At 37.2% G+C, this 26,796-nt stretch overlaps 1 protein-coding gene and 2 pseudogenes across 1 annotated transcript in view; all 3 read right to left on the minus strand.

The window, feature by feature from the left end:
* MRPS35 (mitochondrial ribosomal protein S35) overlaps positions 1 to 26,796 on the minus strand; it is a 38,479-nt gene that overhangs the window by 2,264 nt on the left and 9,419 nt on the right. Inside the window, exons 3-7 of the mRNA XM_020977217.2 lie at positions 25,488 to 25,655; positions 23,253 to 23,313; positions 21,304 to 21,443; positions 11,519 to 11,628; positions 8,579 to 8,648 (exon numbers count right to left, since the gene is read on the minus strand). Coding sequence (XP_020832876.2) covers positions 8,579 to 8,648; positions 11,519 to 11,628; positions 21,304 to 21,443; positions 23,253 to 23,313; positions 25,488 to 25,655 — 549 coding nt within the window. The remainder of the gene's footprint in view (positions 1 to 8,578; positions 8,649 to 11,518; positions 11,629 to 21,303; positions 21,444 to 23,252; positions 23,314 to 25,487; positions 25,656 to 26,796) is intronic.
* Positions 16,292 to 16,945, minus strand: LOC144457893 (heterogeneous nuclear ribonucleoprotein Q pseudogene; annotated as a pseudogene).
* On the minus strand, positions 17,068 to 17,816 carry LOC144457891 (heterogeneous nuclear ribonucleoprotein Q pseudogene; annotated as a pseudogene).

The raw sequence follows: 26,796 nt of genomic DNA on the forward strand, positions 1-26,796 counted from the left end.
TTCATTTTTGTTTTGAGGTAACACTTCTAAGAAGTTGACTTCTTTTTTTAAATTATCTTCCTATCATACTGAAATGCAATACACAAATTGCAAATTAGGGATAGTTTTCCCTGCCAAACTTTAGTTCTTAAAAATTGTTAAGATACTGCCAACAATCTCATACAGCTTTTTTGCTGTCCAGGCAAATGAATTTTTTTTCTTAATCAAGACATAGACAACAAGCACCTCATACAGGTATAGTGTTTCTCACGCATAATGGAAACTAAGTGCTGCACCTGGCCACAACTAGAACACAAAACTTATCCTTATTTTCTGAAGTCATGTCCTAATTTCAACAAAAAGATCATTGTGATGTCTTACACATCTTTGAGTTTCTAAGGCATTTCAGCTGATAAAAGTTGAAGTATAAATCATTTTTTTTTAGAAAATCCTCTCTTCTTAATCTCCAACATTTTTTCAGATAGATTTTTATAGATATCTTTTATTTTTATGTCATCTAGATTTCCCCTTGTATTCTTCCTCTTCTCACCTCCTAGAGAGCCTTCTCTTATAACAAATAAACTATTTTTTAATAAAGGAAGAGAAAAACTCAGGCAAAATAGACCAACACATAAAAAAAAATCTGATGCTACTTGAAATATTCCACTTTGAACCTTGACCTCTGCAAAGGAGCAGGAAGATGATTTCTCATATCTCCTTTTTGTGGCCATGCTTGTTCTTTATAATTCTGCAATATTTACTTTCAATTGATTCGAGGTTTCTGTTCATTCCATAATACTGCAGTCACCAACTATGTTGTTTCGTTGGCTCTGCTAACTACACTTTACATCAGCTCACATAAGTCTCTCTATACTTCTCTGGACTCATCATATCTGTTGTATATTACAGCATATTAATATCCCATTAGATTTATGTACTATAATTTGATTAGCCATTTCCCTATCAATAGACCTCTGCTATATTTCCATTTCTTTGCTACCAAAAACACTGCTACAAATATTTCAGTTCATATAAAGCTTTTATTTTTTTTTTAAATCAATCCTTGTGGTATATACCTAGTAGTGGGATCTCTGGGTCAAAAGGTATGGACATTTTAGTCACTTTATTTACATAATTATAAAGTGCTTTTCAGAATGATTGTACCAGTCAAATAGCACCTCCACCAATAATATATCGATGTGCTTATCTTCCTACAACTGCGATATTCCTATCTTTTGTCATTTTTGGCATTTTGTTGGGCATGGGAGGAAACTTCATGGAAAAAAATGTAATTTTGATTTGCATTTCATATTAGTGACATGGAGCATTCTTTTACATGGCTGCTAATAGTTTACAATTCTCCTTTTGAAAAATTTTTGTTCACATCCATGGCTACTTCCGTATTGGAGAAAATGACTAAATGAATGACTAAATGAGACTAAAATGGCTTTTAGTCTCACATTTCTTTAGTTGTTTATATGTTTGAAACCAAACCCTTATCACAGATTTCTGAAAGATTTTTCTCAATCAATTGCTTCCCTCATTACCCCAGATACATTAATTTTGTTTATGTAAAAGTCTTTCAATTACATGTAATCAAAATCTATTTTATCTTTCAGAATTGTCCGTCTATTATTTGATTAAGAATTCATCCTCTTCCCATAGCTGCAAAAGGCATATTATGACTTCTTTTCTAATTTTTTTATGTTGTGATCTTAGCTTTAAGCTATGATTCAGGGCATGTATCCATTTTGAATTTATTGTGGAATGTGGTTTAAAATGTTGATCTAGGACCTCTTCCTACCAGACTACTTCTTATCTTTCTAGCAAGTCTTATCAAGCAGAAGGTTCTTTCCTTGGTAATCTGTATTTTCCAGTTTATGGGTTACTGATTTCTATTTTTTCTTATTCTTCCTTGTCAGTCTGTTCCAATTACCTATTTTTCTATTTCTTAATCATCACCAAATGGATCAGATGATTGTGGCTTCAAAATAAGTTTGAAGACTGGAAGTCCTATTCCTCCATCATTTCTACCTTTTTCCCCCCCATTATTTCCTTTGACAGTCTAGATCTTTTGTTCCTCTAAATGAATTTTGTTATTATTTTATATAGATCTGTAAAAGATTCCTTTGGTAATTGGATTGATATAGCATTAAATCTCTGTAAATTAACTTTGGTAGTATTGTCAGTCTACAACATGTCAATGTTTGTTAACACTGAAACAAAAAGGGAATGTAACTGAATTAGTAAGGATGCAACACACAGCTGTTTGGGAAATGCTGCTGATCCCTAAGTGTTATGTTAAAATACTAACTTATTACATATTATGAAATTTTTTTGTCTTCAGTCTTTACTGCTGTTATAATAGTAATATTCTTTCTTAGGATGTTGACTCTGATTCTTTGGAAATTTTTTATTTAAGGCTAAAATTAAAACACTGGGAAAAGATAAAATTATTAAGTTACATTTCATATTGTTATGATGTATATAAGTTAGCATGGTACATCAGATTATTTATAACAATAGTTCTAGGTTCACTCCATTTGAATAAAGTACACCAAGCACTGTTTGAGGAAGACCAACGTCCACGATGTTATAATCGCAGTAATAGCTCACAAACCCTGACAGTGATTTTTTAAAGTAAAACCTTCTAATAAGGCACATTTTACTAATTACACCTTGCATGAGGTCCAAGATGATCAACCAACCAACCAAGTCATCAATTAATATGTGCCAGGTACTATGTTGGGCACACGGGAAGAAATAAAATCAATCTGAGTATCTCAAGAAGCTTACATTCAACATGTACATATATGAGGATGTGCTGAAATAAATACAAAATAAACACAAAGTACCAAGAGAAAGAAGAGGACAAGGCACAGGTAGGATGGAACCCTGTGAAACACACACAGTTAGGGGGCGTAATATAGATGATTAACCAGCAAATGAGAGAGAGAAATAGTTAGATGGGTTTACAGGAGAGTCAAGAGAGAAGAGTGTCAGTAAAGGACAGAGAAGAAAGTCTCTGGGGAGGACAGAGTGTCAGCACAGTCTAATGCTGAAAAAGGATGAAACAAAGGTCATTAAGATCTGGCAATTAAAAGATCACTGGTAACCTGGAAAGGGGCAGTTCCAATTCAGTGAGGAGGTTAGAAGCCCAAAGAGGAAAGGAAATGGAATCAATAAGCACAGACAGCTTTTTCCAGGAGTTTGGTTGAGAAAAGAAGGAAGAATATAATACAAGAGCTTGAGGGAATGGTAGGGACTGGTGAAAGTTTTTTAAGGATGAGGGAAACTTAAGCATGTTTGAAAGCAGTGTAGAAGGAATCAGCGGGAAGAGAGAGACTGAAGACTAGAAAGAAGGAGGGGCTGACTAAGGGGCAATCTGCACGAAAAGATGGGAGGAGCACACTTGGAGGTTTGGGCTTTGGCAAGGAAAAGAAGGCAGAGTGGAGGATGATATTAAGGTGTTTTGAGATAAAGAGAAGGGTTTCCAAAAGAAGCTCACATAGGCAAAAAGCATCAATTTTCTCGGTTAAAGTTAAGAGGTGAAATTTTTAGCCAAGAGGATGGGAGGACAGGGAGGTTTGAAGAGAGAAGATTTGGAATAATTTCTTTGGGGAGGGAAGGATCAGAAAGGAATAAAAGAATTGACATCTGTGATGAGGGTCCAGTTGAAGAAGAAAAAAGAAAAAAAAGAGGGTAGGGAAGGAGAGGGAGAGGAGGAACACTCTCAAAGACTGGGTGATGGGTGTGGACACTAAACTCCTTTTGTTCTTTTTTCAACCAACTTAAACAGCTCAGAGTGCTGTGGGTCCTCATGACAAAGAATACTGTGCCTTGACCATAAATAATTTGAGAACTACCATTCTAGACACAACGGCTTCTTGCATAATGTTTTGAAACTAAAATGAAGGTTATTTTGTGTTAACTAACAGATTCCCACTTTACAAAATAAATGCATTTCACCTCCTAATATGTCAGAAAGTTTAACCTTCTTATCCATGCCTCCTGCTGCAAGTAAATTGGGATAAGGATTGAACTGCATTTACTCATCATCTATACCAAAGACAGAAGAATACTTTGAAGCACAAGAATTCCAACATTTTTTAGAAAAGTAGCATCCAGATGAAATTCTCACACTTCCCATTAGGAAGCTTGATTACTAGGGACCCAAGAAACTGAATCTGATCTTACTAACTTATTTTATATTAAATGAAAACTTCGAGAAACTTTTTAAAAATCTAACTACAGTGGATTAAACATGGAATCAGGACTGAGCTGTACTTATCCACCATATACATCAATGATATGAGAATTCTTCAAAGCACAAGGATTCCAACGTCTTCAGAAAATGACCATCCATATATTTTTATACTTCCCATAAAAATTAGATAATTAGATTACTATCATCCAAATAAACTGAATCTTCATCTTACTCATCATGTACTAATGTATCAATGACAACTTAGAGAAAGTATTTGTCTCCCTACTCCATGCCAAAATCTAACTAAAGGGAAGGGAAAGAAATAAGTACTTACATAGCACCTACTATATGCCAGGTACTGTGCTAAGTGCTTTTACAAATCTTAATTCATTTGCTCTTTATCTATCTTATTAATCAATTGCTTAAGAGAAAACTAACCCCAACCTTCATCTTCTGTTCTCTAAACTCCATTCTCCTCAACACCCTCTCACCCATATCTTACTCCAAACCTGCCCACTGGAATCCTCTGGAATTCTCATTTTGAAATGAACAAACCTCCCTTCATCCTGACCTCTTTCTCTCACTGTCCTTCTACCTATTAGCCCTCATTTAGCCCTGGTTCCTTTTCCTCCCTCCCCTCCCCACCACACCCCTGGTTCTTCTCTTCCCCCAGGTGACTTTTCACACTCACACACCCAACACATTAATCTTGGAGGGGAAATGCCTTACTTCTACTTCCAGACTCCCTTCACCACCATTACTCAGCAAACTTTCCTCCTCAGAGGTTCATGGTATCAAAAATTTCCATAATTATGGTGGCTGTTGTGTCACGTGTTATTAACTCTTTCTTGAGTAGTTCAGCACCTGACTCATTTTTTCTTCTCCTCCCCATCTGCTGCTCTTACACTGGGGGACTTCAACATCCAGGTGGATACTCTCTTAAACTGTTTAACCTGTTAATTCCTGAGTCTCCTCCAAAGCTATGACCTACTTCTCTGAAACTCCACCTCAACCTTAGCACAGGCACGGTCACAGCCTTGATCCTGCCACCACTCACGTTTTCCACTTCCCTAATTAAATCTCTCCCAGTGCCTCACTCCTCCTAAAGCCTTTCACTGTCCTTACTGTAACGGCCAATCCCTCCACTCTTCATTCTCTGGCCATTACTCCTGCTCTGATCTTACTTCCTTCCCTTCCCTACTCTTGACCTTAGAGACAGACAGTTCAATTCTATGCTGTCTTCTACTCTCAAATCCTGTGTCCCTTTGTCCTATCGTTTCTCATTCCTTGCACTGTTCGAGCCAACCAAACTGACCTTCTCTGTTCCTCCATATCCCATCTTCCTTTGGCCATCCTTCACGGCTGGAATGCACTCTCTCTTTACCTGTGCCTTATAGAGTCCCTCTCTTCCATTAAGATGCAGCTCAGGTACCATCTTCTGCATAAAGTCTTTCCTGATCCCTGCCAACTGCTAGCACTCTCCTTCTCAAACTATCTTATATTTAACTATTTTGAATATATTTGTACTTAATGACTTTATATTTATGTGGTTTGTTTGTATAGATTTTTATATGTACTTACTGTCCTCTCCATTTAGACAGCAAGCTCATTTCAAGTAGAAATTATTTCATTCTTTTTTCTTGTAACCCTAGAGCCTGGGACAGTGCCTGGCACATAACAGGCTCTAATAAGTAACTTGCTGATTGACTGGTCAATTGATCCTCTCAATCTATATCTCCCTTTCCTCCCTCTGCCAAACAACTAGAAACAGCTGAGTTCACTATCTTTCCTCATACTCCTTTGTAATCTGACTGCCAACCTCATCATTTGACTGAAAAAGCTCTCTCTAAAGTTACCAATGAATCTGATAGTCTTCCTTATCAACTTTTCTGTAGCATTTGACACTGCTAACACCCCCTCCTCCTGAAGACTCTCTTCTTCCTGGGTTTTCATGACCCTGCTCTCTCCTGGGTCTCCTACTACCAGTCTAATAGCTCAGTAAGCCTCCTTGGCTAGGGCATCATCCACGTCACACCCTCTAACTTGGGTGTTCTCCAAAGTTCTTCCTAGGCCTCCTACTCTATTACTCGGTCAATTCATCAGCTCCCATAGGTTTAAGTATCACCTCTATGCAGATGACCTATATACTTAGCCCTTGTCTTTCTCCTGAGCTTTAATCTCATATCACTAAATGCTTATTGAACTATAAAAAAGAATGTTTCAGGGAGAATATATAGAGCTTGGCCCTTTTATTATACTGATATCTGAACTGCCAGGAGAGGAAATTTACCATGCCAAAGCAGGCTGGCAGCTTTGAGTCTCAAGAGTTGTCTACGGCACAGAAAGGTTAAGTGACTTGCACAAGTCTGGTAAATGTTAGAGGTGACAGTGCCCAAGTCTTCCAGGTTTCAAGACTGGCTCTCTAACTGTAATTCCATACTGGGTCATGTCTCAAACTCAACACTTCTCAAGCAGAACTCATTTCTCATTCTTGCACATCCATAACCTTGGCCTTCTCCTTAACCCTTCATCCATTCTCACTTCACATTTTAAAAGTACCAAATCTTACTTTTTCTATTTCCACACCACCTCTTGCAGCCAACAGCTTCTCTTCACCCATATAGTTAACATCTTAGTTTAGGCCCTCATTACCTCTCACCCAGATTACTTTCATAGCCTCCTAATCAGTCTTCCTGCCTCTGGTCTCTCCCTGCTTTGTTCCATCTTCTGTACTGCTAGCAACATGATTTTCCTCAGCATAGATCCAACAATGTCACTCTCTTAATCCCCAAACACCAGTCAGTCCCTGTTGCCTCTAGGATCAAATATAAACTATGTTTAGCTTTCAAAGTCCTTCACTAATTTGTCCAAACCTATGTTTCCAGAGTCATTAATTATAATCACTCCTCCTCTTGAACTCTGTGACTCAGTCCAACTGGCCTTCTTTGTGTTCCTTATACACACTCTATCTCCCATCACCTGGCTGTCCCCTTACCTGGAAGGCACACCCTCTTAACATCTGCCTCAGAAAAACTGTCCCTTCCTTGAAGAAAGCTCAATATCTGCTTAAACAAAGATTTCCTGATACCCTAAACTGCTAACATCCTCCCTTTCACACTACCCTTATTTAAAGACATAAATAAATTTACTTATATTTACTCTCCTCAGATTTATTTTATATATATTTATAGGTATCCTCATTGTCTCCCCTGTTAGAAGTACTCTCCTTGTAAGGATTGGTTCATTCACTGTTATTTATAACTAGAGTGCTTAGTACACAGTAAGTGTTTCATAAAGACCTACTGATTAATCGATTGATAAACAGTTAAGAATAAGCATCAAAATGAGTTGAAAAGGACTAGAAAACAAGACTCTCCTTCATCAAATACTAGGTGGTGCCATTGAATTTCAAATAGGAATTCCACTTTAGTAAAGGAAGAAAAGACTGCAATTCATTAAAAATGCTGTTTAGCTGCATATTTTCATGGCTCATCTGGATTCTCCAGCTCAAAGCTTCTTCACTGATGGGACATGTTGAGAAAGGATCAAGAGCCAAGTTTAATACAGTCTTTCTTTAATTACATCTATTCACTCCAGTCTTCTGTTGCTCCTCTGGCACCAACGCAATTAACTTTCAAGATCAAAGGCTTCTCACGTGAACCCAGAATGTCAGCTTATTTGGATTCTAGGATGGAGAACCAGAGAAAGAATCTGGTAGTCAACTTTCACTGCATTTACGCCTGTCATTTCCTTTGGCGCAAATTTACATTATAGGCTGCTGGCAAAATGGGAAAGACACAAAACTGACTGCCATTTATTGTTTTGAGTTAATCTGCACTTGAGGCTGAGTTCTACTCACTATGTTATAAATCCCAAAAGGAATTTTACTTCTTCAAGCCAAAATTACTATTAATTTATACTGTCTCAAGCAAGAGCAGCATTCACCTTTGCTGCCATTCAAATCCAGTGGAGTTTAAATCCAGCATCAAACTCTCAGTAGTTGTGTGACCTTGGACAAGTCATTTCACTTGTTTGCCTCAGTTTCCTCATCTGTAAAATGGGGGATAATAGCACCTACCTCCCAGGGTTATTATGAGGATCAAATGAGATATTTGTAGAAAAGTGCTTAGCACAGTGCCTGGCAAAAAGTAAGCATGAAATAAATGCCTGTTCCCTTCCCCTCCCATGTGGTAAAATGGCTTCCCTCTGTGTTTTAGCTACCTTACTTTCAGTGCAGCAGCTACTAATGACATTCTGTACCATACCTGTGTTAATTAATTAATATTCATAAAACACTCGACTGAGTATTTCTTTATAAGGCTTTGTGAAAAGTTAACACCATTTGACTAAACTGTTGCTAAAATGTTAAATATTCAAAACAGAATAACTTACCCATGATTCATGGTATAAAACCGTTAATAGATACATGGCATAGTCATAATTCTGTCTCTGTAAAGGACATCTTTAAAAGAGTAAGAAAAACAGTGATTAAAATCTCAGTAAGCTGAATTTTTACAACTGTATATATACTAATCTACCCTTCTTATTCTTCATCAATATTTTAAAATTCATTCCTGTGCTTGGAAACTTTTTACATAGCTGATAAATAGATGCCTTATTATATTATGTATAAAACAAAGTATTTCCTTGGGTTATTTTTATTTAATTCAGAGTATCCACTTGCTTCCTTCTTTAATGCAAATGCCTGGCCTAGTAATTGTTTTAGACTTAATGAAATTTTTTTAAAAATCTCCAAATAGAATTCCATTCCATTCATTCTCTCAGTGATGACTGCCTCTTGAATTACATGAGTAAATTGTTGAATTCACTAAACTTCTGTCTACTAATAGTCCCAGTATTGAAAAAAAATTATTTTCTCAAATCTAACTTTGAAAAGCTAACTAGAATATATAATCTTATTTTTTTTTTAGTGTAGATAACCATCAAGGATTAGGTAATCTTTCCATAAGTTTGAAATGTGTGTGTCCTGTTAATTTTGTATAAGAAAGCAATGCAGAAAAAGAAATATCATTTGGTTTATTTGAAAATAGAAATGTAACTTTTTTTTTAAACCAGACCTGTGGTTTCACTGGTGTAGAGCAGTAGTGTTAAAACTTAAATAGAAACAGGGACCACCAGACCATACCTAAGGATCTCTGTGGGCTGCATATTGACTTTAAAAACCACTTATGTTTATATATTTCTTTTTTTATTAATTAATTTATTTTGTTAAGTACTTCCCAATTACATTTTAATCTGGTTTGGGCCACACTCAGAGTGTTGTGGGCCAAATGCGGTGTCTGACACTTGTGGTGTAGACAACTCCTGATGAGGACACTCCTCCTACCAATACTCTGCAATTTACAGTCTTAAGAAAGTTGCCTGAGGCACTGTAAGTGATCTGCCTAGAGCAACAGAGCAAGTATGTGGCAGAGGCAAAACTTGAACCCAGGTCTTGCTAACTGTGAGGCCATCTTTCTACACACCACACTATGCTGATGTAACTACCATGTAACTAATTGCTTGAATTGCGGTACCACTCTAGTCAAAGTTTATTTACAGTCTTCTACTGGAAATAATTATTGCCACTAAACACAGACTATAATTTATGCTGGAAGGCAGCTAAGTGTTGCAGTGGATAGAGTGGAGGTCCTGGAGTCAGGAAGACATGAGTTCAAATCCAGCCTCAGACATTTCTAGCTGTGTGACCCAGGGTAAGTCATGTAACCCTGTTTGCCTCAGTTTCCTCATCTATAAAAATGAGCTGGAAAAGGAAATAGCAAACTACTCCAGTATTTTTGCCAAGAAAACCCCAAATAGAGTTACAGCCCTCAGACATCACCGAAATGACTGAACAACAAATCATTTATGTTTGTAAACACTCGGATACTTCCATCGTGCTAAGAAGTGATAAGGGCTAGAGGAGATTTAATTATAAGCCTCACAATGGATTTATGTATCTCTCTCTCTGTCTCTCTTTTTTTGGGGAGGCAATCGGGGTTAAGTGACTTGCCCAGGGTCACACAGCTAGTAAGTATCAAGTGTCTGAGATCGGATTTGAACTCAGGTCCTCCTGACTCTAAGGCCGGAGTTCTATCCACTGTGCCACCTAGCTGCACCAGATTTATCTATCTCTTGTCCAAACACTACCCTAGCTAAATTTGGAGAGGCTCATGGAAGGATCCTCTGGCCACAACAATTCACATGGATTTTCTACTAAGATATGGCAAAGGCTGGTATATGTGCATCAGTGAATGAAATCCCTTGACTCTTTTCTCCCCATATGAAACCTTAGATTCTTGAAGTACTGAAGTAATGCTAAATATAATAACACAGCATTAAGATAATAGAACTTAATCATTAAAACTTAAAGAATTTTTTCCCTTAAGTTATACAAGTTGAATAACAACCACATATTTATTTTCCTCAAGAGGGGAAATAGAAGTAAAATGTCAGGAATCAATCACTGCCAATAATTAAGGATCCAATAAAAATCCCCCACATAACCATTCCTTGGCCAGTACTCCCAATACAACAGTCTAGGATGATGAAAATACTTTGGTGTCTTTTTCAAAGTTGATTATGTTTTAATGTTCACCAACAAAGACAATGAGTCATGATGAATTCAAATAAGTTAACTTTAAGTAAGAAAACTTGGCTATTTTATACTTGCTACATAAGATTTATATTTCTATTTAGTTCAGTTTGAAAAAAACCTTTTAAAATTTATCACTAGCAACTTTATTGAAATCAACATATTTGAAAATATCCAAATGGTTGGTGATTTAGAGAGAAAAAACCCATGATAGGATCCATTTTCTACTTTACAACCAAAATGTTTGGCAGAGTGTAGCTATAACCTTCACAATGAATTCAAATCTACTAGGATCATCTCTACTTTGACCCTCCTTTTACCTATCAAAACTGATCTAAGTTCAATTTATTCAGCCAAAGTAAACATTGTTGATAAAAACTTTAATTCTGGCCCCAAAACCTTTATTACCTCAAGAAGACATATTGATAAATGAACCTATTACTAAGGTAAAATATTTAAATTATTACATATTTTAAATTATATGACTGTTACTTTTTTTGTATTTGGAAAAAGTTTACAAATTAAAATGACCAATAAATCCTACTTTCATCTTCATGAAATGAAGATGTTCCCACTGACTAATGCATAATAAACAGATAAACTTAAAATAACAGTACTGGCTAAGCCTAAATCTGAGCCTGGCGTTAAGATAAAATGACTGCGCCACAATGATTTCTGGAGGAGAGAAGCAAAGCCCTACAAATAAATGGCTGACAGAGTGAAGTTTCTGCCTTTACCTGTCAGTAGTGATCGTAAGTATATCTGTGTTCTTGCAGTACCTCTCTCCAACGAGCTTAATCAATTTCTTCTTTGCATGGTCATCTAAATTCAGTTTGGAAAGTCTAACCTAAAAAGCCCAAGAGGGAATGTATAAAAAATTAGTTTAGATGTTTTTTAATATCAACAACAACCAAAAGCAGGTGATAACACTATTCAGTTTAGATTTTTATGTCAACTAGGTTGGAATCAGTCAGAATCTTGTTCTAAAGATAAAATCATCTGATGGCATATAATAATAGACTTATCCTATTACTCACAGCAAGAGGATAGGGAACAGCAAAATCACGTCAAGTTCCTCTGAGTTTTCTGGTTAGTCTACACATTGGGTACTTTCCCCAAAAGATCAAATGTTGAGTTTTCTAGGAAACTGAGAATTACTTTCAGGAAGTTAATCTACTCAATTCTCATGGGTGGAACAGTAAGTCTGGGACATAGCAGTAAAAGACAGTATGTAAAAACCACACAAATATTCCATAGGATCCTACAATGAGGACTGAAAGGGACCCCAGCAGCCAATTAGTCCAATCCCTTCATTTTACTGGTGCAGAAACTGAGGCTCAAAGAGATTAAGTTACTTGCTCAAGGCTACACAAGCAATAAGCATCAGAGGTAGAATTTGAACCCAGGTCCTCTGAATATAGACCTACTGATCTTTTCTCTAGAACTAGGGATTGTTCTAGTCTTCACATTTTTATACCTGGCACAAGTAGCAGCTTAGTTGTGTGACCCTGGGCAAGTCACTTAACCCCACTGCCTAGCTTAAAAACAAACAAACAAACAAACAAACAAAAAAAACCAAAACAAGTAGAAGCTTAGTAATGCTTGTTGACTTTGATGGATTACCAGACAACCAGAACCATATTACTCTATCTAGTTTAGAGGCATTCACCTAACAGGGATAGGTTAGACTTTGAAGAAAATGAGAAACAGAACCTAAGGGGGGAAAAAAGTAAAAAAACTTGGTGTAACAATATGAGAAAGGGCACCTTCACCACTCTATCAATATGTGATCATTCTCTATTCAAGGCTGAACAGAAAAAAAGCCTTGAAGGAGAAAAAGCTTGGTGAAGACATATGGACAAATTTTTGGAAACAGCACACTAAATGCAATTGGATTCTCCTTACAAAGTGATTTTTAAAAACAAACCAGACTTCTATTTATCTAGAATGGCTTGGGTAATGTCTGTCTGGAAGGAGGGAAAAAAGATTAAGTGACTGCCTTTCTCTAGCCCTTTCATTAATTTTAGTAGAAGTTATTTTTAAAGAGAGATAGGATATATTTTTTGGTTTGTTAAGAACTGCCTAAATAAAATAGGTTTTATTAGAAACACCTTTTAAAATAATAAAGGGGGGAAACAACAAAAAAGGCAAAATGAAAAGTTTTTAAAGGCACTTAGTAATAATATTGACCTTTAAAACATCTGCCAGCCAAGAACAATGAATATGTTTGAAGTATTTTGAAAACATAAAACTTCTAAAAAATATTTAATAACCACCATAATTTGGGCATTTATCTAAGAAATACAAAGAAAATGTATATGCATAGCTGCAATCCTTATTATCACAGTATTATTCATGTCACTACTTACTCATGTTCACATTAACATTTTAATGCTTCAGCAAAATTGCATAAATTTTATACCATAAGCTCATAAACATTTCAAAGCAGCTTCATGGAACACTTACGCCACCTGCTAGCACAAAAAGGCATTGCAAAATCACTTTTACCTTGTACACACTGACACCAGTCAGCATCTCTTTTTCACTGTTTTAACAAAACTACCAAAAAAAAGTTTTTTTAAAAGTTCCTCTATTTCAGAGTATAAAAATTCATTTATTAGTATTATACCAAAGGTAATAGGGAACATTTTAAACTCCTTTCAAGTTTGACAGGCACAGGTATTTGTGTTTTCAAAAAAGCCATTCAGCAAGATATAGAAAAAAAAAACACCTCTCCCTCTCCCCCCTACCCTGTACACACACACACACACACACACACACACACACACACACACACACACTTCACAAAAGCTAAAATATTTTAATTATTTCTTCTTGTTGATTCTGGGCTACTGCTATAAAACTCAGAAGGTCAAGGAAATGAATAAGAAACAAGATATTTACTTCCTTCCTCTGTAGTAACAGTTCTAATGTCTCAAGGGCTATTTATAATAGATACCAACAACAGGTTCCTAACAATAACACTATCCTAATCTGGCGTGAATTTATTTTTTAAAATAACTGTATTTTAATGTAATTGGTTTACTCTGCAATCTCTTATATTTAATTTTATGCACTTAAAAACATTATTCTTCACCATCCTAGTGATGAATATGAGATACCCCTCGACAATCTTTACTTCTAGTTCCTCATTCCCATTCACCTCAATCCTACTTTTCCTATGTCCCGTCCCTTCCACTGACCACTCTGGAACTTCCCTTCCACGAATAACAAAATTCTTTCCATTTTTGTCCTCCAGGCTCCTTCCATCTTCTCATGATCATATTCAGCCCTAGCCACCCTTACCCAGCATTGGCTACACTTTCTCTCACACTCCTGACACCCTGGTCCTAGAGGAGTCAGAATTCTCTTTGCTCCCCACTGCTACTTCTTAACACTCCCTTTGCTGTCACCAGTCAGTAGCCTGTCATTTTTTGAGATTCACACCACTGGATGACTCCATGCTGATGCAAACCCTTCCATGAGAAGTCCCTTTATCACGGGAAGGCCCAGCCCTGCTGTTACACTTCAGGCTCAACCTATGGCTTGATTTTCTAACCCCTCTACTCTCCTCCAGGCCTTCCAGCTCCCCTGTATATTTTGTCTTCAATGTATTAAAATGTAAGCTACTTGAGTAGGGACTATTTATTTTCATAACCCCCAGCACCTAGCATAGAGTAAGTCTTTAATAAATGCCATCTATCTATTCACTCATCAATTTATCTATCTACCCATTCCACAATCCAGATCCTAATATCAATTATCTTTTCCCTAAGTCATTCTGCCTCCTCTCAAAAAATTCCATACCCCAACTTGACTGTCCTAATATTATACTTTCCTCAACTACTACGAGCTGTCTTCTCTCCATTTCAGTCAAACACAGGAATGGAGATATCCTCGTCATACCCACAAGTGTTTCACTTCAACTAGAAAATCTCTTTATCAGATCATATCTTCCTATCACTCCATTTCTTTCTATACCCTAACCCTCCCAAACCTCATCTCTGACCTCACCTGGATTACTAATCCCTCCATCCTTCAGTCCTCTTATGGGCCATCAGCCCTGCTCTGACATCCCTTACCTGTCTTTTCAATCTCAAACCTATAGTTAACCAATTCAACTCTGTACTGTCATCTACTCTTGAATCCACTGCCCCTGTCTTTTTATGTTTTTGTCTTTCCAAACCCCAATCCTGCATTATTACATATGCCTGCTTTGCTCCTACTGCTGATGAAATGAGCTGAAGGAAATCAGGCAGCTGTGCCTGGGTCCACTACAAGTTTATGTTGTTGGTGTTTCGTCATTTCAGTTGTGTCTGACTCTTCGTGACTCCGTTTGGGCTTTTCTTGGCAAAGATACTACAGTGATGTGCTATTTCCTTCTCCAGCTCATTTTTACAGATGAGGAACTAAGGCAAAGAGGATTAAGGGGCTTGCCCAGGGTCATACAGCAAGTAGGTGTCTGAGGCCAGATCTGACCTCAGGAAGATGAGTCTTCCTGATTCGAGCCCAGTGTTCTATCCACTAAGCCACCTAGTTGCCCAAATTTGTGTTATCTAAACTCAACTGGGTCTTCATAGCAGAAAGACAATCCTTTTACTTCTGCCTAATGGTTTCTCTATCCCACTCCCCACAGGGACAGTTCTTAACTTTTTCTTCTTCCCTCAAGTCTTCCACCCCATATCCTTTCCATCCTCTCAGCTGAGGACCTCACCTAGTACTTTACTGAGAAAATCAAGACTATTTGCCATGAGTTCTACATCTCAAAACCTGTTGACCTCATCTCTTATTCTTCCTTTACTGACTTCTAATAAATTGCAGTTAAGGCCGATCTCATTATGTGTATTCTTAATCCTCTCTTATCTTCTCCAGTGGACTGTGTTTTCTATAACTAGGAATCTCTCTCATTAATCTTCAGGCTCTTTCTATCTCCCAGTTCTTCCCTTGCTGTTTACAAAAAAAGCCCAAGGTGATCAATACTAGATCAAACCCTGGATCTATCTTATCACTCCCTCAAATTCCAAGTCTCTCCTCCCTTGCACAAATTCTTGGAAAAAGCTATCCACATTTCTTCTCACACTCACTTATCACTCCCTCAAATTCCAAGTCTCTCCTCCCTTGCACAAATTCTTGGAAAAAGCTATCCACATTTCTTCTCACACTCACTTCTTGGATTCCATCATCATCATCATCATCTTTGACTAAAGCTGTTCTCTTCAAAGTTACCAATGACTTTTTTAAAAAAAGAGAGAAATTATTCTTTATTAAAGTAAGTTATGAACGATTTTGCTAGAATACACTGGGAAAATAAAGAAGCTTTAGTTGTAATAGCTTGCACTGCAGAAAAACTTGTCAGATCTTCACTGAAAGATCTTCCACAGCAGTATATATACTCAGTACACTCAACTAAAATACTTAAGAGTGCCTGACATTTCTCCTCTGCAGGCTTCTGGTGTAATCCCACAAAGCAAGTCAGCTTCATTGTTAATAGATGAGTTAGTTCCAGCTTCTCACGCCTGGTGGCCTCTTTGTTGCTGGCTACCTCTTTTCTCACCACAAATGCCTCTTTCTGATACAGGACCATCTCTCTCAGCTCTGCCGCAGGAAGGAGCAGCCTCATACTCTCTGGATGGAGCAGCATTAAGGTTCTTCTAATACCTCTTTCTCTATCTCCAACTTGAAAATCTTCATGATAAAGATCTTCATATCTACCATGACAGTTATGATAATCATAGCCAAAATAATCACAATAATCCTCATGCCCATAATAACCTGAAGGATATCCCTTCATCCCCTACCTCCACAGCACTGACTTCTTGTTGAAGGAGGCATATGGGGTGAACTATAACAGCAGAAATTATCATACATTTGTTTTTCAGCTACTTGCCTCTGGGCTTTGCATTCTTACCTTTTTTGATTTGGATTAGCAAAAACAATTTCAGCATTTTCTCCACTCTATGTTTTTGCTTTCATTGCCTTTACATTTGTTTCATTTGTTTCCTTGTCTTTATAGTGCCATCTCAGTCACCTAACTGAATGAATGCATAATCTTTTAGTCGCTTCACTCATTCCAGTCTCCCAAACTGATAAAACGTTTTTCTGTCTTCTTGGCAGAGATGCATATAAACAGCACATCCACCTTTTAGGAACTGGCTCAAGCCCATCCAGACTGTGCCCCCATCTGCCCCTCATTCACCAATGTCTTTGTCTGAGCACCAATTCTGTGATCTTCATACTCATGGTTCTTTTTTCTTGTCATCCAGCTTGTTGGCACAAAGTGACATCTCTAAGGCCCTCTCTGTAATTTGCTAAATCCTTCAAGAATAGACCCAACAAGAAGTCCATTATTGGTGACTGAGATGCAAATGCTAATGTTTTCCAAAGCAAATTTCATGAATATTATATGGTTTAGCAGCCTCCTGAGCTGCTTTGCACAGAAAACTACAAAAGCAAATACTCCACAAAAGCAAATACCAGTCAGGCGATCCATCATTAAGTACAGATCCTAAAAAGGCAAAGCTTTTTCCAATAATGGAACAAGTTCATCTCCAAACAGGTATGGGCCAATGAAAGGCTGCTGTCCAGAAAACAATGAATCTAGAGGGGGTCTCCCATACTTCCTCTGTCCAGTGGTCACATCAATTGTGTAATCTAGTCTTTCCAAGACTGCCTTGCCATTTTGGGTCCCTGTTGCTCTCTCTACCTATGTGTTTCCATGACTCCACATAAAAAGGTATTTTTGTTCTGAACATCACTGAGAGACATGAGAGCAGTCTTTAAACTGTTGAAGTGGTGCCAATGCATCTTCTTCACAAAATTCTTTTAAAACTTCACCTAGATCACCGTGAGCAACTAAACCTGCAACATAAATTTCATCTAGTTTTTTGGTGTGGTTTTTTTTAAAGCAACTTTCTGTAGTAAAAGAGCATCAAATAATGTTTGGAAATGCTCAGAATGAGTAAATATAGAAGTAGTATCCATAGGCGCTTTAGTATTATTCTCATTAACATGTTTAGTAGCCATGTTTCCAGACATATCCCCATTGGGACTGCCAACACTAAATCCATCTGAAAGGATCAGGTTTTGGGAATTGCATGCTTGCTGCTTCCTATATCCAGTACAAATGGAGTTGTTGACATAACTCTGAAATGCCAAATCTTAGGGCCTTTTCCCATTCCTTACCCCTCTCAAACTCTTTGCAGAATCTAACCCCGGGAACCACCTTTTCTCCTGAACACGCTCTCATCTCTTGAGTTTTCATAATGTATTCTCTTGATTCTTCTCCTACCTGTCAGACCGCTCCTTTTCAGTTTCCTTTGACAGTTTGATATTTATGACCCTTAACTGAAAGCCCCTGGGATCTTTTCTCAATCTTCTTCAACTCTCTTTCTACTTTGCTCACCTCATTAGTTCTGAGGGCTTTATTTTTTATCTCTATGCAAATGGTTCTCAAACATCTAAGTTTCTCCTAAGCTCTAATAATACATCTCCAACTGCCTACTGGATATTTCAACTGGCTGTTCCAGAGACATTTTAAACTCAACATGTCCAAAATGGAGTTCATCTTCCCCAACCATTTTTCCTATTTTTTTTATTACATCTGATTCATTAATATTATTATTGATATCTCATTGCTTTGAGGCTAGGTCTCCCCATCTTGACCAGGCTGCAGCTGCCACTCATAGATTGACCTCCCCGCTGATTAGCACAGAGACTTCCACTCGCTCCATTTCCAACCAGTGCTGGCCTGTCCTTCCTTAAGCAGCCAAGTGGTGTTGCTGTTCCTGGGGGCATACTGACAGCAAACTTAGTGCAGAGTTTAGCCCTGCTGCAGGTCAGAACTCTCAAACTCAAGTAATCTACCTCCTTCCTCCTCCCTAGCAGCAGGGACTGTCATGCATCATGAAGAATCATGCACCCCCATGCCTAGAGATATCTTTTGTTTTTACATCACCCAGAAAATCCCTCCCCATCCAAGAAAATAATCCCCTTTTAACAAAGAATAAAAAGAGGGAAAATTTTTTCGGCAAAACAAATCCATACTACAGCTATGTCCAGTATTATATACAGAGTCTGTAAAACAATCTAGATTATACTACACAAGTCATTAAACTGAATATAACTTTTGCCCTAGGAATAGCTTTACTAAGCATAAACCCACATGGATGTCAAAGACTGAAATAAAAGCCTTATGTATGCAAAAATATTTGTAGCAATAGTTTTTGTGGTAGCAAAGAACTGGAAACAAAGTGGGTGGCCACTGACTGAAGAATGGCTGAACATATTGTAGCATATGAGTGAAAATGGTCATTTACTGTGCCAAAAGAAATGACAAAATATGAAAAATTCATAGAAAGTTGGGAAAACTTGTATGAATTAAAGAAAAGAGAAGTCAAAACACTAAAACAACTTACCCAATGACTACAATAATGTAAAGTAAAACAACACTAGAAAGGCATCAGATATATTTTGCTTTTCTATCACCTTCATTTCAATGTGCCTCCCTCCTTCCACTCCCACTTAGGAAACAATTCTTTGTATCAGAGAATTTTCAACAAGGGGAGGGAAGCAGGTCAACAAAACCAATCAACCAATCAACTGAGTCTAATAGTATATATAATATTCAATACCCACAGATTCTCCCACCTCTGTAAAAAAGGTAAGGAAATGTATTTTTTCAACTCTTTTCCAAGGACAACCTTCTTGGTTATTATGATTACAAAGCTTTCTTTTTTTGTTCTTTCCATTAACATTGATGTATTCATGTTATGTACCTATTCAATCAGTTAACAAGATTTTTCCATTCTGCCTCCACAACACATCTCATGTTTGTCCCTTCCTCTCTATTCACATAGCCACCATTCTAATTCTGGCCCTAATAACCTCTCACTTGGATTACTGCAATAGCCTCCTAACTGGTCTCCCTCCCTCAAGTTTCTCTCCTCCCCAATACTTTCTCACCATAGACAATAAAGTTATTTTTCTAAAGCCCAGGTCTGACCATGTCATTCCAATAGGCAACATTATGACTCCACTACTGCCTCTGGGATCAGATATGTTTCTCTAGCTGGTTTTTAAAATCCTTTACAGCCTGTCCTCAACATACCTTTCTAACTTTATTGTATATTATTATTCTAGTCAAATTGGGTCCTCTGTATTTTCCTTACATACAGTATATGTATTCTGTTTCTATGACCTCCATGTCTGGAGTCTACTCTCTGAACCTCTCATTTCCTTCACAACTCAGCTCAAACACTGCCTGCCACATAGAGTCTTTCCTGATCCCTTCAGATACTAGTGTCTTCTACTTCAAAATTACAGGCATTTATTTTGTAAACATTTGGTAGTTAATAACATATGTACATGTTGCCTCCATCCCCCGTCCTATGCCTCCAACCCCCAAATTCAAGTCCCTGAATGCGCTTGAGTATAGGGGCTACTTCATTTTTGTCTGTGCATCTCTACAACCTACTACAATGCTCAGAACACAGCAGGTATTTAATAAATGCTTGCTTACTGACTGACTACTTACTTCCCTGCACCGGTTCACATACGTCTTCCCATGGTTCTCTAAATTCTTCATATTCAGCCTTTCTTATACCATAGTAATATTGCTTTACCTTCATTTACTACAAGCAACACTTTGTTTTGCTATTGCTTACCTAACTGGCATCCCTTTGTTCACAATCCTCTCTTATCACAAGTACTGTTATGAATATTTTGGTGCATATGGAACCTTTCTTTGGAGGTCTTTGACCTCCCTGACACTGTATGTCTAGCATACAGAGTGAGATCTCTGAGTATGAGTATTTTAGACACTTTTTAAAAAAAGCTACTTTTCTTATTTTTAAAAAATAATTCCAGGGGCAGCTAGGTGGCGCAGTGGATAGAGCACTGGCCCTGGATTCAGGAGGACTTGAGTTCAAATCTGGCCTGAGACACATAACACTTACTAGCTGTGTGACCCTGGGCAAGTCACTTAACCCCATTGCCTAACCCTCCCCAAAAAAAAAGACAAAAAAAAAAATTCCAAACTGCCATCCAGAAAATTTTACCTAGATGTAAAGAAAGTATCTGATTTCTTTCTTGTGGAAAAGATGCAGCAATGTGGACTAGACAACAATATGGTGAGGTAGATTTGGAACTAGTTCAATTACCAAAAAAAGAAAAAAATTGGACATTAGTGGGTAAATGTCAACTAGGAGAGAAGTCTCTATGGAAATATCCCAGTGATTTGTGGGTGGCCCTTACTCTTAAACATTTTTACCAATGATTTGTATAAAGGCTGATACACACACACACACACACACACTTCAAATGACACAAAACCGAGAGGGATAGTTAATACGATGGACAATAGAGTCAGAATTCTAAACAATCTTAAAAGGTTAGAATGTTGGGTTGACTATAATAAGAGGAAATTTAATTGGGATAACTATAATCTCACACTTACGTTCAAAAAAATCAACTTTACAAGCACAAGATAGGTAGGGGGTGTATTTATGTTAAAAAGTTCTCTTACCTTTAATGTTACAACTCTTGCTTTGGGATTATAAAGAGACGGTCCTGCTGAAACATAACTAGCTGTCTCAATTTCGATGGGAAAATACTTCTCACATTTCTCATCACTGTCCAGTGCACTTGGCCAATCAGTGCAGAAATCTGGGAATTTTAAAGTAAGTTTATTTCAAATACGATTATGTAGAGAATATGGAGTCCCCACCAGACTCCAATAGCTTTAGTTTACCAAATTGCAAAAATAATAGTGACTTGCTTTATAAAATACTTTCACATACATTATCTTATTTGATACTCATATTAACCTTGTCATCAAATGAGATAATGTATTGCTTTGCAAATCTTAAAGTACTACAAAAATGTGAACAATGATGATGATGACGATGAGCCAAAGCAGTCGATGTTATCCCCACTTAATGATAAAGAAAAGGAAGCTTAGAAAGATTCAGTGACTTACTCAAAATCACACAGGTTGTTAATGGCAGAGCTCTGACTAGAACCCAGGTGTCTTGGCTGATAGTTCCACATTCTTTCAGCTGGAGAACTTCTCTTCCTGAGCTCTCACCCTCTGTTCATGGACTTTTTTCATTTTCTCCTCATTCCTAGTCTTACCCTTCCTTTTCTCCCCACCACCCAGTCAATTACAATCTAATACGTAGTCAATTCAAGGACACAACTAATATTTTACAAGACTGTGAGGGCATTTTGGGATAAAAACTAATTATAGTGAAAGTAGCATGCAAGTATTATTTTACATTGCTTAGTTAAGTTGGCAGAGGTTTAAAGCATAAAGAGCCTCTTCCAGGCACCTCCCTGTAATCATTTCCTTACCTCTCAAAGTTGAAATTCAAGCTACAGGCCAAATCTTCCCTTCAGAAAGGGTAGAACTTTGGAAAGAGTATGTTTATTCTCTGTCCTTTTTTTGTGCTATTTTCTGGGTATGTTTGGCCTAGGACCTAAACTATTGATTATAGCCAATGAAAAGTTAGAATCCAATAGTGAAGCCTACCCCAGACTGAGGTGGGAACAGAAACACCAGGATTACCTTGCCTCTCTGAAGTTCTGCTTTGTTCTTCTGTCTTTACTCTTTAGGCTCTTCTAATGGGTGCTTCCCTCTAATAATCCCACTTTGTTATCAACTCAATCTACATTTTTTTTTAACAATCCTTAAATTCAATTTTTCTAAAAAGCCATTCACAAATTTGCCCCTGGGCATAATCAGTCTACTAACTAAACCTGGAGGGCCTTGTCCCTTTGGAAGGTTCAACATATTTCATTCTTGTGGTTTTACTTTACTGCTCCTTGACAACAATTTCTTCAATTTGTACTATATTAAATTTTATTTAGTAATGCTACTCTCTAAATATTTTATTTTGCCTTTTTACATATGGACTTTCTATATCAACTAAACTGTTAGTTTCCTTAAGGTGGCATCACGATTTCTAATTCTTTTTATTCCTCATAGGGTCTAGAACATAACACTATACTAAACAGTGGCTGATAATAATAATAACTAACATTTACTTAGTGCTTTAAAGTTTGCAAAGTGCTTTACATATTTAAATACTTAACTGATCCTCACAACAACCCTATGAGGTAGGTGCTATTATTATCCCCATTTTATAGATGAGGAAGCTAAGGTTGAAAGAGGTTAAGTGACTTGTCCAGGGTCGTCCAGCCAGCTAAGCGTCTGAAGCAGGATTTAAATTCAAGTCTTCCTGGCTCCAAGCCCCATACACTACCCTATTGTGCCATCTAGAGCTCAGCCAATAAATTCTCTAAATACAATTAAAGGACTGCTGAGAAACATGGGAGGAATAATATCAAATCAAAAGAAAAGAAGAAGTTTAACAAAAATGAAGAAAAGCTAGAAGGTTTTACAATGTGTTAGTTATGTTTTTTGCACTGTTTACATAAACATTAAGGTGACTGTTTTCTTAAATAATCACTTACCTTTAAGAGCCTCACAGTGCTTTTTAATTGCTACAGGAGTCAAATGCAAGAAATTGGGGATCTGAAATGAATCCACATTCAAGAAAATAAATTAATAAAATATTTTTAAAAGACTTTAAAAAAAGATTTGTGGAAACTAAAGTATACACCTCAATGAACTTTCTGATAAACAACCACGACTATTACTTTTCTCCTCCAGGTTGCTCTCAATCTCTACTGTTTGGGTTAGGTCATTCAACCAGTTCAGAATATACCTAATACTCCCAATCCAGCCCACAAGGTTATGGGGGGAGCCTTTATGAAATGCTTTGCTGAAATTCAGTTATGCTGTATCTACAGCATTCCTATAACTGACCAGTCTGGCAACCCCGGCAAAAAAAAAGAAAAGGAAAGATGGTAAGTCCAAGTGTAGCCTTTTTTGGTTTCTTTTGTGCAGAAATTGTTCTATTAGATCAAACCATCAATAAAGCATTCTGAAGCATTTAGAAGACACTATGTGATACAAAGAGGCTCTTCTGGGCCACTGACTGCTTCACGATGACAATGCTCCAGCACATGGAGCCCTTTCTATGGAGCCCTTTTTAACCAAAAAACCCACCTTACTCAACAGACATAGCCCCAAATTGTTTTTGTTTATTTATAAAATTCAAAGCAATTCTCAAACATCATAAATTTGTCACCTAAGGGTACTTGAAAAAATGCCTCTCTGAGGACAATTCAAAAAGAAATGTCTGAAAATTGTTTTCGGCAAGGGCAGTTTCACTTGAATAAAGCATATGGCCTCCCAAGGTGACAAACTGCATGAGAGATATGACAAATAAATCCTGGCATGTTGTTTTAAAAATAAAAACCTTGTTGAATTGCAGTCATACCTGTTTTCACTACATATGCTGTTAATTGTTGTTATATCCACCTGGTCCCTTACTTCAAGCTAATTTCCTATGTATTTCTATTCACAGGGACTGGGGATAGGGACTGGACTTGTGATTTCATTGATCTGGGGAACTCCCAGATGAGGCAACTCCCTCAACCAATGCAAGTCAGCAGCTTCTCTTCAGCTTAAGAGTCTTAGAGCATTTTCTAAAGCATTGAGAGGTGCAGATGTTTACTCAGAATCACAGAGTCAATATGTGTCAGAGGCAACACTTGAACTCTGGTCTTCTGGACTCTGAGGTCAGCTTTCTATCTAGTATGCCATGCTCCTTCTCACTATCCATACTCTCCAATATGCATACAGATGCAAAAAATCTTATCAAGCTCTCCTGTCATCAGGAGCATTTATAATTTCTTAGCTCTCACGTAATTTCCTTAGATACCTTCAAACATTCTCTCTCAAAAAGTCAATCCAAAATTTTCTAGAACAACAATTACCATTAATTTTTCTCCACAGCTCATTTCCAGCATTCTCCTTCAGTCAACTTTTTTCTAAGAGTCAAAAAGAATCTCATTTAATAATACTAACAATAACCCACATTGGCATAATGCATTAAGTTTTGTCGCTATAACCCTGTAAGGTATATAGCACAAGTATTATTATTCCTACTTTATGAATGAGGACACATGCTATGAGAGGTGAGATGACTTACTCAAGGTCACATGGGTAAGAACTATCTAAAGTGGGATTCAATTCTAGCCCTCTCAACACCAAGTGCATGCTCTATGCTAGGCCAGTTTAGGGTATATGTAATATTTATAAGAAGAAATGATCACCAATATAAACCATCTTAGTAGCTCTATTTTCTTTACAAAAATAAAAAAACCTACAGCTCAAATATCATTAAATAGATAAAGGATCTGCCCATATATTATAGTTTTCTATTAATCAAATTATTAGTATGGTACCTCACACTGTTTCAGAACTGAAGAAGTTGGGGCTCACTTGTCTCATCAGTACTCTACTGTCTTCCCAGAGGGTGAGAAAAAAGGGAACTATGTGGACCAAGAATAGAATTTTCATATTCTCTCTCACAAAACTTCTTATTTCTGCATACTTTACCTTCCTAATCCCATGGCTAATGCAATAGAGATAAGTAGTCTACATAGCAGCTCCATTTAGTGAACTTAGATTCCTTTGGCTCTGTCTCCCTGGCACAATTAAGAATGTACTGAATTTATTACATGGAAACATATTAAAATTAGATGTATGTACATTGTACCTTAGTTCAGTTACTAAATGCAATTGAAAATCCCTTTCTTTTTCTTTTTTTTAACCAATAAAACTGAAACTCATTTTACCTTCAGAAGCTCTAGATTTCCTTCCTTGGCCATGGGCACTCCTTTTTCCAGTGGATAGCCCATTCGAATAGGAAGAGGCACTGCTGAGGGTTTAAATGGGGCTGCAGCGGGATAAACACTCATCCAGTCCTGATCAACTGCCATCTTCGTTGTCCTAGGATTCGGAACCTAAAGAAGAAACATAAGTATTTAAACAGGAATGTATTTGTTCATGTTTAATTTTTTTCTTTTACCTTTGACCCAGCAATAGCACTTCTGGGGCTGTATCCCAAAGAGAGCATACAAATGGAAAAAGGACCCACATGTTCAAAAATATTCATAGCAGCTCTTTTTATGGTGGCAAAGAATTGGAAACTGAGAGGATGCATATCAATTGGGGAACGGCTGAACAAGTTGTGGTGTATAAATGTAATGGAATACTATTGTACTTCAGGAAATGATGGGCAGGGCAGACTTCAGAAAAACCTGGAAAGACTTATATGGTCTAATGATGAGTGAAGTGAGCAGAACCAGGAGAATGTTGTACACAGTAACAGCCACGTTGTGTGATGACTAACTTTGATAGACTTAGACCTTTTCAGCAATGCAAGGACCCCAAGACATCGCCAAAAGTCTCATGATGGAAAACGCTATCCAGAGCCAAAGAAAGAACCATGGAGTTTGAATGCAGATCGAAGCATACTGTTTGCTATTTTGTTTCTTCTGTTTTGTTTTGTTTCCTCTTTCTTGTGGTTCCTCCTATTGGTTCTAATTCTTCCTTACAACATGAGTAATGTGAAAATGTGTTTAATAGAAATGTATATGTATCGTCTATATCAGACTGTGTGCCATCTTGGGGAGGGAGAGGGGAGAAGAAGGAGGAGAAAAATTTAAAACTTATGGAAGTGGGATTGTTGATAAATCAAAATAATTAATAAAAAAATTAATTTTTTTCCTTTAAAAAAGTAAAAAAAAGCAGCAACAAAGTAAAGTAAAATATCTGCAATGGAGAGAAGTAACTTGAGTTTTAGTTTCAGGAATTTCGTAAAATAAGAGGTACCATTTATCCCTTTTAAACTCAACATATCAGAAATGTTGGAGAAGATGTGGTAAAATTGGAACACTAATGCATTGTTGGTGGAGTTGTGAAATGATCCAACCATTTTGGAGAGCAATTTGGAACTATGCCCAAAGGGCTATAAAAATCTGCGTACCCTTTGACCCAGCAATAGCACTTCTAGGGCTATATCCCAGAGAGATCATACAAATGGGAAAAGGACCTACATGTACAAAAATATTTATAGCAGCTCTTTTTGTGGTGGCAAAGAAC

This window comes from Phascolarctos cinereus, unplaced genomic scaffold (genome assembly GCF_003287225.1).
Source record: "Phascolarctos cinereus isolate Bilbo 61053 unplaced genomic scaffold, phaCin_HiC Scaffold_1;HRSCAF=81, whole genome shotgun sequence".
In the NCBI taxonomy this organism is placed as follows: Eukaryota; Metazoa; Chordata; class Mammalia; order Diprotodontia; family Phascolarctidae; genus Phascolarctos; species Phascolarctos cinereus.